At 39.8% G+C, this 15,068-nt stretch overlaps 2 protein-coding genes and 1 pseudogene across 2 annotated transcripts; all 3 read left to right on the top strand.

Annotated features, from left to right (window-relative positions):
- Positions 1 to 339: 339 nt before the first annotated feature.
- LOC137710191 (HIPL1 protein-like) lies at positions 340 to 2,605 on the top strand (annotated as a pseudogene).
- Positions 2,606 to 6,326: 3,721 nt separating this feature from the next.
- On the top strand, positions 6,327 to 10,064 carry LOC137711185 (HIPL1 protein-like). The gene is made up of 7 exons (XM_068450394.1): positions 6,327 to 6,918; positions 7,117 to 7,274; positions 7,464 to 8,255; positions 8,394 to 8,610; positions 8,688 to 8,866; positions 9,034 to 9,275; positions 9,462 to 10,064. Exons 1-7 carry the CDS (start codon positions 6,828 to 6,830, stop codon positions 9,862 to 9,864), a joined length of 2,082 nt encoding a protein of 693 aa, XP_068306495.1. The 5' UTR covers positions 6,327 to 6,827; the 3' UTR covers positions 9,865 to 10,064.
- A 1,256-nt stretch (positions 10,065 to 11,320) lies between these two features.
- On the top strand, positions 11,321 to 14,926 carry LOC137711419 (HIPL1 protein-like). The gene is made up of 7 exons (XM_068450657.1): positions 11,321 to 11,868; positions 12,052 to 12,209; positions 12,399 to 13,190; positions 13,328 to 13,544; positions 13,622 to 13,800; positions 13,969 to 14,210; positions 14,345 to 14,926. The coding sequence occupies exons 1-7, from the start codon at positions 11,778 to 11,780 to the stop codon at positions 14,745 to 14,747; spliced, it is 2,082 nt and encodes a 693-aa protein (XP_068306758.1). The 5' UTR covers positions 11,321 to 11,777; the 3' UTR covers positions 14,748 to 14,926.
- The last annotated feature ends 142 nt before the right edge of the window (positions 14,927 to 15,068 follow it).

The following is a 15,068-nucleotide window of genomic DNA, read 5'->3' as shown; positions in this document are numbered from 1 at the left end:
ACACATAACTTTGGTCCCTGACATTATCCACCATCCATCATTTTGGTCATTTCATTTAAAAGCTTAAGGACCACTTAACGGAGTTTTTTAATGGAATGACCAAAATAATGGAGGGTGGACAATCTCAGTGACCAAAGTTATGTGTTATGCAAATCTCAGAGACTATTTTGACTAAAAAGCCAAAATAAAATAAACCAAATAATTGAAACTTGCAACACACGTTTACCAAAGTTAATAAGCTATCAATGAACTGCAGCAGAAACTGTAGTTTTCGTTGTTTCTGACGATTTGAGTCGAAAAGTGATTCTTTCGGTTTGTTTTTTTTCGAATCCCAGATGAATGGTTCAATCTGTTTCATGCTTCTGTTCTCCATATCATTTCTCGAATGCTTGTTCTCGTTTCCGCTGTGAGCGAATTCAAGTTGGTCCTTCTCTCTGCCTCGGTGTTTGTTTGTTCTTCATTTCACATTTTAACGCTTATGCTTTTGTATTTCATCATTTGAATGAAAACAGGACCACCTGAGCAGCAAGACACGCCTCTCCAAGTTTTGTTCATACAATGAAAGCGTCTGCTGCAACTCCACCGAAGATTCGGGGTTGCAGAAGCAATTCCAATCACTAAACGTCTTAGATCCTCTTGTGTTTCTCTCCTGAAATCGACCATTTGCTCAGTAATCCTCGTCTTGAGCAATGAGTAGTTTCACTCTAAACACTAAAAAAAAGCAATTTTCTTTTGCGAACTTTTGTTCTGACATGATTTTCAGGCATGTGATCAGTTTTCTGCTCAGCTATTGGAATTCGATTCTGCGCCTAGAAAAGTGCCTGTTTTGTGCAATACCATGGATTCGGCGAAATCTCATGAGTCCAAAGTTGGACATTCCATTGACTTCTGTAAAAAAGTATGGAATACATGTGGTAATACATCTCCTTTGAGTTACCAATTTGCTTCCAAGGTAGAGTTGGGACGCAGCACAATCCTTTTCCTTCCAAATTGACTGACCAATGGCACTCGAAAAAGGAATTTTGTGAAACGTTTGGTGGGTCAGAAGATGCTGTGTGTTTTAATGGAAAACCAGTATCATTCCGTCATGAAAAAGCCTCACCTCCATCCGGTCTCTGCCTTGAGAAAATCGCAAACGGGGCTTACCTCAACCTAATTCCACATCCTGATGGTTCCAACCGCGCTTTCGCATCTAACCAACAAAGCAAGATATGGCTGGCAACTCTTCCTGATGTTGGATCAAACGGGGTTTTGGAGATCAACAACTCTGAACCCTTTCTTGACATTACTGATCAAGTGCTCTTTGACACTAAGTTTGGCCTAATGAGCATGGCATTTCACCCAAACTTTGTATGCGATGGACTCTTCTTTCTGTTGTTCAATTGAGTTGAAGCATCCAGGTTGTGCAGGCAGATGTTCATGCATTGCGGTTGTGAATTGGGACCCTTCAAAGCTTTCTGCTGACAGTGGAATGCAGCCATGCCAATATCATGGTGTTATTGCAGAGTTTACTGCCAAGGGTACATCATCAGAGCCTTCCTTGGCATAAATTCACACTTCTTCAAGCTTACTTTTCAGAAAACTATTTCATCCAAAATTTGAATTATTTCAATTCCTGAATTTCCCCGCGTTTACTAATACATATGGAATCACGAGTCAGAGTTGATCCCATACTCATTCCTTCTTTCCCTTCCCTGATTCGTGGCTTCCAACATTCCGTGTAAGTAAACACGTTAGTAATGTAATTCACCGACGAGCTTCTTATTTGCTGCTTATGTCTTTTGCAAAAACTGCAAATCCATCAAAAGTGAGAAGGATGTTCACAATGGGGCTTCCATCCCAGGGAGGGCACGCTGGCCAGATTCTTTTCGGGCCTGCAGACGGTTTCTTATCCCTCATGATGGGAGACCGTTCAAATCGAGATGACCCTTACAATTTTGCACAGAACAAGAGATCCTCGATTGGAAAAATTCTGAGGCTTGACATAGATAACATACCAAGTAAGTCCTACAACTTACTTTTGGACCTGCAGTTGCTTGGATCGTAACATTATTTGTGCTGAAACAATTGTCATGTTTTGCCACAATTACATAGGCGCAACTGAAATAATTGGAAAAGGACTATTGGGAAACTATTCTATACCTACTGATAATCCATTTGCTGATGAGAAGGAAGCGGAACCTGAGATATGGGCCTTGGGATTTAGAAATCCTTGGCGATGTAGTTTTGATTCAGAAAGGCCATCTTACTTCTTATGTGGAGACACCGGACACGTTTGCACGTTTTATCTGAAAAGAATTGAACCGAAGAGATACTAGACAGAAAATAAGATAACACCAAAATGTAGTTTACATATGTCATATTGTCTATTTAATGTCACCGAATTATGTTTTCTTAAGTATATATGTCTTGCTTCTTTGATTTCTCTAAAGTTCATGAAGAGGTTGACACAGTCACAAAGGGAGGAAACTCTGGGTGGAGAGTTTACGAGGGTTTCATTCCTCTTCAACCAATAAAGTCTTCGGGAGGAACTACTTCTGCTAGCTCCATAAGGGACCTGCTTCATCAGCCTCCATCAGCGGCAGCTACTTCTGTCGATGACTGATCCGTGCATGCATAAGAAGTTAGTGTGCTTTTAGTGCCCTATCCATGCATGGATGCGTTGAAAAATCTCATTTATACTCAATTTTCTTTATTTTTTATCTCATTTATGATATGGGTAAGTTGTTCTACGGTGTTAGAATCATCGTTTAGAGCTTAGAGTCTAGGTTTTCTAGTCTCGAATTGATTAATCGCTTTGATTTTAGCTTGTGAGCCCAAAATTTGATTCTTGGAACCCTAAACCGAAGCTTTAAACGACCATTCCAAACCCACCCTTCCTATACATAATCTTCCTTGTTAATAAACAAGATCAAAATCGTAGAAATCCTATTTTTCAACGCACTTTATCTTTTAGGAAAGATAAGACGTCATGCACAAAGAATCTCTCTGTAGATATAACGAGCAAAAGCACAATGTCATGCATAGAGAATCCATACTAATATAATCATATGCTTTTTGTGAGTAACATTGCTGGTATCTGTACATGGATTTGTATGCAGATGCTGCATGGGCAGGAACCGAAACCCCAGAATACAGTGGGATCTTCTCAACGGCCAAGATATCGTTCAGATGTGCCCATGATTCTCCAGTTCAATGCAACAGCATTGGAGCAGCAGGAAATTCCAGTTATGCCCCTGCCTTGGGGTATATATTCTCATTTGCAGAAGACAACAAGAAGGATGTTTATGTCTTAACACGCTGTGGTGTTTGTAGAGTTGGAAGACAAAGCCGCTGCAATTTTATATGTGGCAAGGAGCATGCAGTCAACTCTGTGACTCATGGTCAACGTTCTTGTTCCCCTTTTGTCTGCATAATTATTGTTCTTATTCGAGTTTATATTTTATTATTATTATTATTACTGATGCTAAACTAGTAATAACCATCAACTCCAATATAAGGAGAGTGAGTCTTTGCGCAACGGATATGTTGTTCTTTAATGACCAATATTCGAATCGTGAAAACAACTATTTTATAAAGGTTAAGATTGCGTATAATAGACATTTTCCCAAAGAGTGAGCCAAATGGTGAAACATAGTTGGGGTTCTTCCTAGTACTTATCCTTTGTGAGGTGCATGTGTATATAATGTTCAAACTCTTTGTTATAACTTATGACTAAAAGTTGCATTACTTTTTTAAAAAGAAAAAAAAAGCAATAATCTTATACTTCGATGTTAAGTTTTGTCATAGGTTATAATCTTTTATTAAACAAATGCCGTTCACAGATTTGGATATAAGATCTCTTATAAATTAAAGAGTAAATATTTACTAGATCAAATAATCATTAACTAACTTCACAAATTAATATGTGCTTATCTCTCTAAATATAGTGTTTTTCTCTCAACTGAATGTCTGATCCCTCAACGTGGGAGCCGGTTGGACCAATAGTGGCAATCAGGGCTAACCAATGCCAATTTTTCTTGGCCGGTCGCTCGACGCATGTCAACCGGCTATATATCAGGATTTAACTCTCGATTTTTTTTCATAACACACTAAATATGCAACCATGTCAACAAAATGGATCAAAGTAACGAAAGTATCATGAAATCCGGTCAACATATGTACTGCCCGTGTCAAGCAATCGGCTCTAGTGTCAATTGGTGACACGGAACTTTTTAAAAGTGATGGGGAAACAATTTTTGTTTAAGTACATGTGGCGGTCTCCTGGGCCAACTTCTAGGACTTGCCCATAGGCCAGATAGCTCATCTCAACTCCACTAGAGGCAGAAGCATGCCAAGTCCAATACCACTTTTTCAGTTTTAAACTTTTTAACATTCTAAGTTTCAAAAACTGCATGTTGTCGAGTCAGAGATCCTTTTTGAATTTTTATGCTTAGATCGCAAGATCGCAAGAACTCACATATTCGGATCATTGAAAAGAGAGAACAAAAGATCAAGATTCTTAATTTGTGTAAGATGAATCAGTAAAATAAACTAATAAAAACTGTATGATTTAAAATAACTTACTCAAATTTTCGAATCCGTTGACTTTAAACTCTGAGATCCGAAAAGAAACTTCATTTCTTTTGTTGTGCTATTAAGTTGTAATCTGTCAATGTTCTGCTCTCCACGTTCAACAATTACAGCTGCTTTTTTCACTTATTTAATGTGAACATGCTTTGTCCTTGAGCCATTTTGTTTATTTGGTTAACTCAATTTTTATAATACTAGAAAGCACTGACAAACATTGATTTTTGGGGACTAGGATTCTCTCTCCTCTTCTTTTCATCATCTTCTTCCATCTCTTCTTTTCACATTCTCTTATTTTGTCTTTCTCTTGCTATAAAAAAATTAATATAAGATGTTGACGTGACTTAACCGTGACTGTTCAAATAGGAGGGGAGGGAAGGGGAGGAAAAAAAGAGGGGAGACAATCCTACTCTGATTTTTAGACATGTGACTATTCTCATGACGGAAAGGGATCCTCTCTGGATCCCTTCCACTTAATTCTCCTCATCAAACAATTCGGGTCTTTAAAATTTAATCCAACGACTAAAAACACGGGTTCACTTTAAAAGTTATAATAACCTTAGTCATTTGATCAGATTTCAAGGATCCGAATTGTTTGTTGAGGAGGATTAGTCGGAAGGGATCCGGATCCTGTTCCTCTCATGATGACCTTTTTTTTTTTTTTTTTTTTTTTTTAAGAAGAGCTTCACATCTAGAAGAGGAGAAAAACTCGAGTGGGTTAAGGCTACCCAATGAGGCTCGTACTGAGTAATACAATGCGATTTATTTCATTATAAGAGGGGCCCGACCACGTAACTAATTAAGTTGTCTTATCTAAGTTTTATTCCTAATTACGATGTTAAACTTTCAGGCTTAATATCATTTATTGATATCATCGATATTGTTTCAACCTAACCACTCATTATTAGGTGTTGAGTTTTATCAACAAAAGAGAGATACATTTATGTCCTTGTTTCATACACTCGGTTATAATCTCTTTGCATCACGTGAGTAAAGTCGGATCGGATAATACTCAAATATATTCATTCTTTCATAATAAACGCTCGACTATCTAATTGGTTAGGCTCGCCTGCCAAAATTCTCTCCTAAAAGAGACTTCTATGCATCGATTTCTTACCCTCGGTTCTTATCTCTCCATGTGACCACATAGATAAGAACATTAATTGTTAACTATATGATAGCACCATCCATTAATCTCACATCATATTTTGGTTTTTTCCTTCCACAATCGATGTCATGAATGCCATTGGATCCAGCATAGCATTAGGGTTTTTTTATTGCTAAAATCCAAGTGGGATCCCAAATCGTATTAAATATTGTGAGTCCGGATCCTCGCGAAATCCTATTTGTGAAGATCATGGAAATTATCGTACATTGTGCGATCAGAAATCATTTTAAATATTTTTATTTAAAAATAAACATAAACAGTACTTGACAAAGACTTACATAATGAACGAACACAATTCACGGATTCTTAAGATCCTCGTCAAAAGGATCCGGAGAGGATCTGTTGGGAATATTGTGATGCTTTTCCGGCTTGTCTTTTGGTGTTGGGTGGTTTTTCCAAACTTTGAACGCACCCACCCTACGCGCAAGGGCATTTGGGTGGTCAATTTTGGCACAAGACACTGAAAACCGCCCAAGATCTATCCAAAGTTAGTTTTTTTAATCTATGCTAACAACATAAACAAGTGTAGTTTTTTTAATCTATGCAAACAACATAAACAAGTGGGCTTCCAATTTATATATCTTCCCAACAACCCTAATGAATTTAGATAAACAATTCAACCCAAAAGTCCAACCCCCAATGTCTAAAAACTTGCAAGTTGCTCATAAAGCTTCAGCCTTTGAATCAAGAGTTGAAAAATGAAAATCTGTCAAAGGGGTTGTGAAAAGAGAGGGACAGATATTGAAAACAAATCCATTTCTGCAGCTGAGAGAGAGACAGAGAGAGATTGAAAATGATATCCCTTCTGGAAGCTGAATATTAAAATTTTGGTCTTTAGAGAGAGAGAGAGTGGAGAGAGGAGAGAGAGAGAGAGGAACATGTGAATGTGCTATAATGGAGAAGCATACCAGCAGAAGAGAGTGGTTGGATTGGCAGAAGTTGATAGTTCTGTGAACTTTAATTTGCATTTCTCTCAAGTCAATGAAAGCAACAGTGTTGCTATTTGGACCTGTTAATTAGATTAAAGGGGGAGGGACAGGAAAACAATCTCTTCCTCTCTCTCTCTCTCTCTCTCTCTTCTGGTGTGGAGATGGGTAGAGTTCTTGCTATTGTACTTCTGCTATGCAGCTTGCTGCTGCTGTTCAATCCTTCAACTTCACATCCTTTATGCATTGATTCAAGTGAGTTTTTTTTTTTTCTTTTTTCTCTATTTCCTTTTTATCAATTTTGTATTACAAAGTTTGCTGCTTTACGTTCGAATCCTCTTCCCGACAGTTTAGATTAGTTTAAAGTAAAATATCGCTCGTATTATTATGATTTGTGTTTGAGTATCTTAAATTCCTTATGAAATTGAATCCAAATGGTTTAATTGATTGTAGGGGCACCTTCTACTCTGAGTGTCCCACTCAAATTTTGTCCTTACAACGAAACTGCCTGCTGCAACTCCACTGAAGATTCACAAATTCAGAAGCAATTCCAAACCATGAACATCTCCAATTCTGGCTGTCCTTCCCTTTTGAAATCAGTACTTTGTGCAGTAAGTCCTTCTCTTTCCCTTTTTGTAAACTATATAATGTTTCCGCAAGCGTTTTGTAGCTCAAGTGATTAGGAGCGTTTGCCTAGTACTTGTATCTAAAATTACGATGTTTTCAATTTTAAAATTTTGTACATTAGTGAGAGCAGGATGCATATCAACTCCTGATTTCCTTTCGGCTATGGATTTCAGAGGTGTGATCCGTTTTCGGGTGAGCTATTTACCGTCGACTCTGTGATCCGCCCTGTTCCGGTTCTCTGCAACTCAACTGTTTCATCAAATTCATCCCAGTCTAAAGAAGCAGTAACCAATTTTTGCTCCACCGTATGGGACACATGCCAAAATGTGTCGACTTTGAACTCCCCCTTTAACCCTTCATTACAAGGTGGACCGCCTGCCAAGACCAATGCTAGTGAGCTAACCAAACTCTGGAAATCAAAATCCGCTTTCTGCAGCGCATTTGGCGGAGCCTCTAGTGACGAATCAGTATGTTTCAATGGTGAGCCGATCACACTGAATGATTCCGGCATTCCCATCCCCCCATATGGTTTGTGCCTTGAGAAAATTGGAAATGGATCTTACCTCAACATGGTTGCTCATCCAGATGGCTCCAACCGCGCATTTTTCTCGACCCAGGAAGGCAAAATTTGGCTGGCAACAATTCCTGAAGATGGATCAGGAGGAGTTATGGGGCTTGATGAGTCGAGTCCCTTTGTTGATCTAACCGATGAGGTTCATTTCGATACTAAATTTGGAATGATGGGGATGGCGTTCCATCCCAATTTCGCGCAAAATGGTCGGTTTTTTGCTTCGTTCAACTGTGACAAGGTTAAGTGGCCTGGATGCACTGGACGATGTTCATGTAATTCAGATGTTGATTGTGATCCTTCGAAGCTAGGTTCCGATAATGGTGCTCAGCCGTGCCAGTACCAAAGTGTTATAGCAGAATATTCTGCCAATGGTACTGCATCGCAGCCTTCTTTGGTACACCACTACATACTCTTTTATATCAATTTTCGGTTACTTTAACTTGCTCATTGCTTTAAGTTTTCATACTTCCTGTTGTGCCTTTTTTTCATGAAACCTGACCGCAGTGCTCCTCCCAATGAATCGTACTGCCAGGCAACGAGCGCTAAACCAATGGAAGTAAGGAGGATATTTACCATGGGCCTTCCCTTCACAAATAATCATGCAGGACAGATACTCTTTGGACCGGAAGATGGGTACCTATACTTCATGATGGGAGATGGTGGCGGTGTAGGCGATCCATACAATTTCTCTCAAAACAAGAAATCTTTGCTCGGAAAGATTATGAGGCTCGACGTTGATAATGTACCAAGTGAGTACCAGCGTTTCTGTTACCAAAACCCATCTGCTTCCTATTGCACATTTGATAACCTTGCAATGTATTTCCAGGTGCAGCGGAAATGGATAAACTTGGTCTGTGGGGAAACTACTCCATCCCCAAAGACAATCCATTCACCGAAGATCCAGCATTGAGGCCGGAAATTTGGTCTCTAGGACTAAGAAATCCGTGGCGCTGCAGTTTTGATGCAGAAAATCCTTCCTACTTTATGTGCGCAGATGTCGGGCAGGTATAGAATAAATCTTTCATCTCTAAGTTCTTACAAGCAATTTCTGTCTGCCAGAAGATCCCAAGTTTTTGAAATTGTCTGTTTCCGACATGAACTAAAGAGAACTACAAAGATTTTTCTTCCCCTTAAAAATTACATCCCCTGACACTGATTTGTTCACCTAACAGGATCTATATGAAGAGGTGGATGTGATCACCAAGGGTGGAAACTATGGCTGGCGTTTTTACGAAGGCCCATACACTTACACTCCGCCAAAGTCACTTGCTGGAAACACATCCACAAAACCTACAGACGTAATTTTTCCTGTCATGGGGTACAACCATTCTGAAGTGAACAAGATAGAAGGTTCGGCATCTATAACCGGGGGCTATATCTATCGGTCTGAGACTGATCCGTGCACGTATGGAAGGTAACTGATCATCATCATTCTTTCAGCTCGTCGTGGAAGTAAATCAAAAGTATAAAACACCTTCAAAAATTATTCAAAGTTATCTCGGAAACTGGCCTATCTAAGAGAACTGAGGCATTTTCTTGACTGCACATTTTTGCACTAGTACTAACGAAGTATTGATCTTGACGAGGCTTTTATTTTCAGGTATGTGTATGGAGATTTGTACGCTGGTGCAATATGGGCAGGCTCCGAAGATCCAGAAAACAGCGGAAACTATAGCTCGAGCAAAATCCCTTTCAGCTGCGCAAGTGACTCTCCGATAGCTTGCAGCTCTGTCCCGGACAGTAGTCTTCCGGCTCTTGGCTACATTTTCTCATTCGGGGAGGACAACCGCAAGGACATGTTCGTTCTAGCCAGCAGCGGCGTTTACAGAGTTGTTCGGCCTAGTCGGTGTCGTTACACATGCTCAAAGGAGAATGCGACTGCTGGTGCAACCCCAGGTCCTACTGGTTTGCCTAAATCCCATGCTTGGTGGTTAAGTCACCCATCGAAGAATGCAGTGCTCATGTTTTCTTCTCTAGTGTTGCTTCTCCTCAGTGTTGTCTAGCATTTTGTAGGCTTTTGTATCAGTGTGTTCGCAACTTTTCTTTGTAATTATATGTTTTGAGTGTTAAAAGGGGAGATTTTATTTCTTGAGAATTTTTTGTGTACCGAAAACATTTGCGACCTGGTGTAGAATTTAATTATACGTTCAACAATTACAGCTGCTTTTTTCACTTATTTAATGTGAACAGGCTTTGTCCTTGAGCCATTTTGTTTATTTAGTTTACTCAATTTTTACAATCCCAGAAAGCACTGACAAACATTGATTTTTCGACATGTCACGATTCTCATGACGATGCTTACTATTTTATTTTATTTTGAAGAGCTTCTCATCTAGAAGAGTAGAAAAACTCGAGTGGGTTAAGGCTACCCAGTAAGGGTCGTTCTGAGTAATATAATGAGAGTTATTTCATTATGAGAGGAGCCCAACCATGTAACTGATCAAATTGTCTTATTTAAGTTTTATTCCTAACTACGATGTTAAATTTTCAGGTTTAATATGGTTCATCGATATCACTGATATTGTTTCAACCTAACAACCTCTTATTAGGTGTTGAGTTTTATCAACATGGAAGAGATACATCTATATCCTTGTTTCATACACTCGGTTATAATCTCTTTGCGTCACTTGAATAGGATCAGATCAGATAATACTCAAATACACTCTTTCTTTTGTAATAAACGCTCGACTATCTAACTGGTTATGCTCGCCTGCCAAAATTCTCTCTTAAAGAGACTTCTATGCATCGATTTCATGCCCTCGGTTCTTAACTCTCCATGTGACCACATAGATAAGAACATTAATTGTTAACTATATGATAGCACCATCCATTAATCCCACATCATATTTTGGTTTTTTCCTTCCACAATCGAGTCATGAATGTCATTGGATTGGATCCCAGCGTTACGGTTTTTTTACAGCTAAAATCCAAGTGGGATCCCAAAACGTATTGAATATTGTGAGTTCGGATCCTCGTCCGATCCTCTTTGTGAAGATTTTGGGATCCGTGAATTGTATCTGTTCATCGTACATCGTGCGGTCAGAAATTATTTTAAATATTTTTATTTAAAAATAAACATAAACGGTACTTGACAAAAACTGATCGTACGATGTACAATGAATAGACACAATTCACGGATCCCTAAAATTCTCACCAAAAGGATCCGAGGGGATCGGAATATTGTGATGATTTTCCAGCTTGTCTTTTGGTGTTGGGTGGTTTTTCAAACTTTGAACACACCCACCCTACCCGCAAGGGCATTTGGGTATTCAAATTTGGCACCACTGAAAACCACCCAAGATTGATCCAAAGTTAGTTGTTTTTAATCTATGCAAACAACAAAACAAGTGGGCGTCTAATTTATCTATCTTCCCAACAACCCTAATGAGTTTAGATAAAAAATTTAACCCAAAAGTCCAACCCCCAATATCTAAAAACTTGCAAGTTGTTCATAAAGCTTCAGCCTTTGAATCAATGAGTTGAAAAATGAAATATTTGTCCAAGGGGTTGTGAAAAGAGGGGGACAGATATTGAAAACAAATCCATTTCTGCAGCTGAGCTCGAGAGAGAGAGAGAGAGAGAGAGATTTAAAATGATATCCCTTCTGGAAGCTGAATATTAAAGTTTTGGTCTTCAGAGAGAGAGAGAGAGAGAGAGAGAGAGGAACATGTGAATGTGCTATAATGGAGAAGCATACCGGTAGAAGAGAGTGGTTGGATTGGCAGAAGTTGATAATTCTGTGAACTTCAAATTTGCATTTCTCTCAAGTCAATGAAAGCAACAGTGTTGCTATTTGGACTTGTTAATTAGATTAAAGGGGGAGGGACAGGAAAGCAATCTCTTCCTCTCTCTCTCTCTCTCTCTCTCTCTCTCTCTCTCTCTCTCTCTCTCTCTCTCTCTCTCTTCTGGTGTGGAGATGGGTAGAGTTCTTGCTATTGGACTTCTGCTATGCAGCTTGCTGCTGCTGTTCAATCCTTCAACTTCACATCCTTTATGCATTGATTCAAGTGAGTTTTTCCCTCTATTTCCTTTTTATCAATTTGGTATTACAAAGTTTGCTGCTTTACGTTGGAATCCTCTTCCCGGTAGTTTAGATTAGTTTGAAGTAGAATATCACTCGTATTATGCTTTGTGTTTGAGTATCTTAAATTCCTTATGAAATTGAATCCAAATGGTTTAATTGATTGCAGGGGCACCTTCTACTCTGAGTGTTCCACTCAAGTTTTGTCCTTACAACGAAACTGCCTGCTGCAACTCCACTGAAGATTCACAAATTCAGAAGCAATTCCAAACCATGAACATCTCCAATTCTGGCTGTGCTTCCCTTTTGAAATCAGTACTTTGTGCAGTAAGTCCTTCTCTTCCCTTTTTGTAAACTATATAATGTTTCCGCAAGCGGTTTGTAGCTCAAGTGATTAGGAGCGTTTGCCTAGTACTTGTATCTAAAATTACAATGTTTTCAATTTTAAAATTTTGTACGTCTAAAGAGAGCATGATGCATATCATCTCCTGATTTCCTTTCGGCTATGGATTTCAGAGGTGTGATCCGTTTTCGGGTGAGCTATTTACCATCGACTCTGTGATCCGCCCTGTTCCGGTCTTCTGCAACTCAACTGTTTCATCAAATTCATCCCAGTCTAAAGAAGCAGTAACCGATTTTTGCTCCACCGTATGGGACGCATGCCAAAATGTGTCGATTTTGAACTCCCCCTTTAACCCTTCATTACAAGGTGGACCGCCTGCCAAGACCAATGCCACTGAGCTAACCAAACTCTGGCAATCAAAATCCGCTTTCTGCAGCGCATTTGGCGGAGCCTCTAGTGACGAATCAGTATGTTTCAATGGCGAGCCGGTCACACTGAATGATTCCGGCATTCCCATCCCCCCACATGGTTTGTGCCTTGAGAAAATTGGAAATGGATCTTACCTCAACATGGTTGCTCATCCGGATGGCTCCAACCGTGCATTTTTCTCGACCCAGGAAGGCAAAATTTGGCTGGCAACAATTCCTGAAGATGGATCAGGAGGAGTAATGGGGCTTGATGAGTCAAGTCCCTTTGTTGATCTAACCGATGAGGTTCATTTCGATACTGAGTTTGGAATGATGGGGATGGCGTTCCATCCCAATTTCGCGCAAAATGGTCGGTTTTTTGCTTCGTTCAACTGTGACAAGGTTAAGTGGCCTGGATGCACTGGACGATGTTCATGTAATTCAGATGTTGATTGTGATCCTTCGAAGCTAGGTTCTGATAATGGTGCTCAGCCGTGCCAGTACCAAAGTGTTGTAGCAGAATATACTGCTAATGGTACTGCATCCCAGCCTTCCTTGGTACACCACTACATACTCTCTTTTGTCAAATTTCGGTTACTTTAACTTGTTCATTGCTTTAAGTTTTCATACTTCCTTTTGTGCCTTTTTTCATGAAAACTGACCGCAATGCTCCTCCCAATGAATCCTACTGCCAGGCAACGAGCGCTAAACCAATGGAAGTCAGGAGGATATTTACCATGGGCCTTCCTTTCACAGGTCATCATGCAGGACAGATACTCTTTGGACCGGAAGATGGGTACTTGTACTTCATGATGGGAGATGGTGGTGGTGTAGGCGATCCATACAATTTCTCTCAAAACAAGAAATCTTTGCTCGGAAAGATTATGAGGCTCGACGTTGATAATATACCAAGTGAGTACCAGCATTTCTGCTACCAAAACCAATCTGCTTCCTTTTGCACATTTGATAACCTTGCAATGTATTTCCAGGTGCAGCAGAAATGGATAAACTTGGTCTGTGGGGAAACTACTCCATCCCCAAAGACAATCCATTCACCGAAGATCCAGCCTTGAGGCCGGAAATTTGGGCTCTAGGACTAAGAAATCCGTGGCGCTGCAGTTTTGATTCAGAAAATCCTTCCTACTTTATGTGCGCAGATGTCGGGCAGGTATAGAATAAATCTTTCATCTCTAATTTCTTACAAGCAATTTCTGTCTGCCAGAAGATCCCAACTCTTCTTAAATTTTCTGTTTCCGACATGAACTAAAGAGAACTACAAAAAAATTTCTTCCCCTTAAAAATTACATCCTCTGACACTGATTTGTTCACCTAACAGGATCTATATGAAGAGGTGGATGTGATCACCAAGGGTGGAAACTATGGCTGGCGTTTTTACGAAGGCCCATACACTTACACTCCTCCAAAGTCACTTGCCGGAAACACATCCACAAAACCTACAGACGTAATTTTCCCCGTCATGGGGTACAACCATTCTGAAGTGAACAAGATAGAAGGTTCGGCATCTATAACCGGGGGCTATATCTATCGGTCTGAGACTGATCCGTGCACGTATGGAAGGTAACTGATCATCGTCATTCTTTCACCTCGTCTCGGAAACTGGCCTAGCTAAGAGAACTGAAGCATTTTCTTGACTGCACATTTTTGCACTGATACTATCGAAGTATTGATCTTGACGAGGCTTTTATTTTCAGGTATGTGTATGGAGATTTGTACGCTGGTGCAATATGGGCAGGCTCCGAAGATCCAGAAAACAGCGGAAACTATAGCTCGAGCAAAATCCCTTTCAGCTGCGCAAGTGACTCTCCGATAGCTTGCAGCTCTGTCCCGGACAGTAGTCTTCCGGCTCTTGGCTACATTTTCTCATTCGGGGAGGACAACCGCAAGGACATGTTCGTTCTAGCCAGCAGCGGCGTTTACAGAGTTGCTCGGCCTAGTCGGTGTCGTTACACATGCTCAAAGGAGAATGCGAGTGCTGGTGCAACCCCAGGTCCTACTGGTTTGCCTAAATCCCATGCTTGGTGGTTAAGTCACCCATCGAAGAATGCAGTGCTCATGTTTTCTTCTCTAGTGTTGCTTCTTCTCAGTTTTGTCTAGCATTTTGTAGGCTTTTGTATCAATGTGTTTGCAACTTTTCTTTGTAATTATATGTTTTGACTGTTAGAAGGGGAGATTTTATTTCTTGTGAATTTTGTGTGTACAGGAAACATTTGCGACGTGGGGCAGAGTTTTATGTGTTATACAATGGGTTGACGACGAGATTCATAAGTATTATTTCTAGCATAAAATCAAATAAACAAATATATGTATTAAAATTTTGGTTAAATAGTAACACTACGTTGCGGTGTTCCAAATGCATCGAAAAATTGCTCATATTTATAGTGTTTCTTGCAGAAAGGAAATAAAAACAAACAAAAG

The sequence above is a fragment of the Pyrus communis genome, chromosome 12, assembly GCF_963583255.1.
Source record: "Pyrus communis chromosome 12, drPyrComm1.1, whole genome shotgun sequence".
In the NCBI taxonomy this organism is placed as follows: domain Eukaryota; kingdom Viridiplantae; phylum Streptophyta; class Magnoliopsida; order Rosales; family Rosaceae; genus Pyrus; species Pyrus communis.
Note: the sequence above shows the minus strand (reverse complement) of the source record. Positions and strands in the feature narration are given on the sequence as shown.

Coding starts and splice junctions, on each gene's coding strand:
- LOC137711185 (XM_068450394.1), top strand. CDS start 6,828: ATGGGTAGAGTTCTTGCTATTGTACTTCTGCTATGCAGCTTGCTGCTG. Junction 6,919..7,116: donor TCCTTTATGCATTGATTCAA/GTGAGTTTTTTT, acceptor AATTGATTGTAG/GGGCACCTTCTACTCTGAGT. Junction 8,256..8,393: donor CTGCATCGCAGCCTTCTTTG/GTACACCACTAC, acceptor TCGTACTGCCAG/GCAACGAGCGCTAAACCAAT.
- LOC137711419 (XM_068450657.1), top strand. CDS start 11,778: ATGGGTAGAGTTCTTGCTATTGGACTTCTGCTATGCAGCTTGCTGCTG. Junction 13,191..13,327: donor CTGCATCCCAGCCTTCCTTG/GTACACCACTAC, acceptor TCCTACTGCCAG/GCAACGAGCGCTAAACCAAT. Junction 14,211..14,344: donor GATCCGTGCACGTATGGAAG/GTAACTGATCAT, acceptor TTTTATTTTCAG/GTATGTGTATGGAGATTTGT.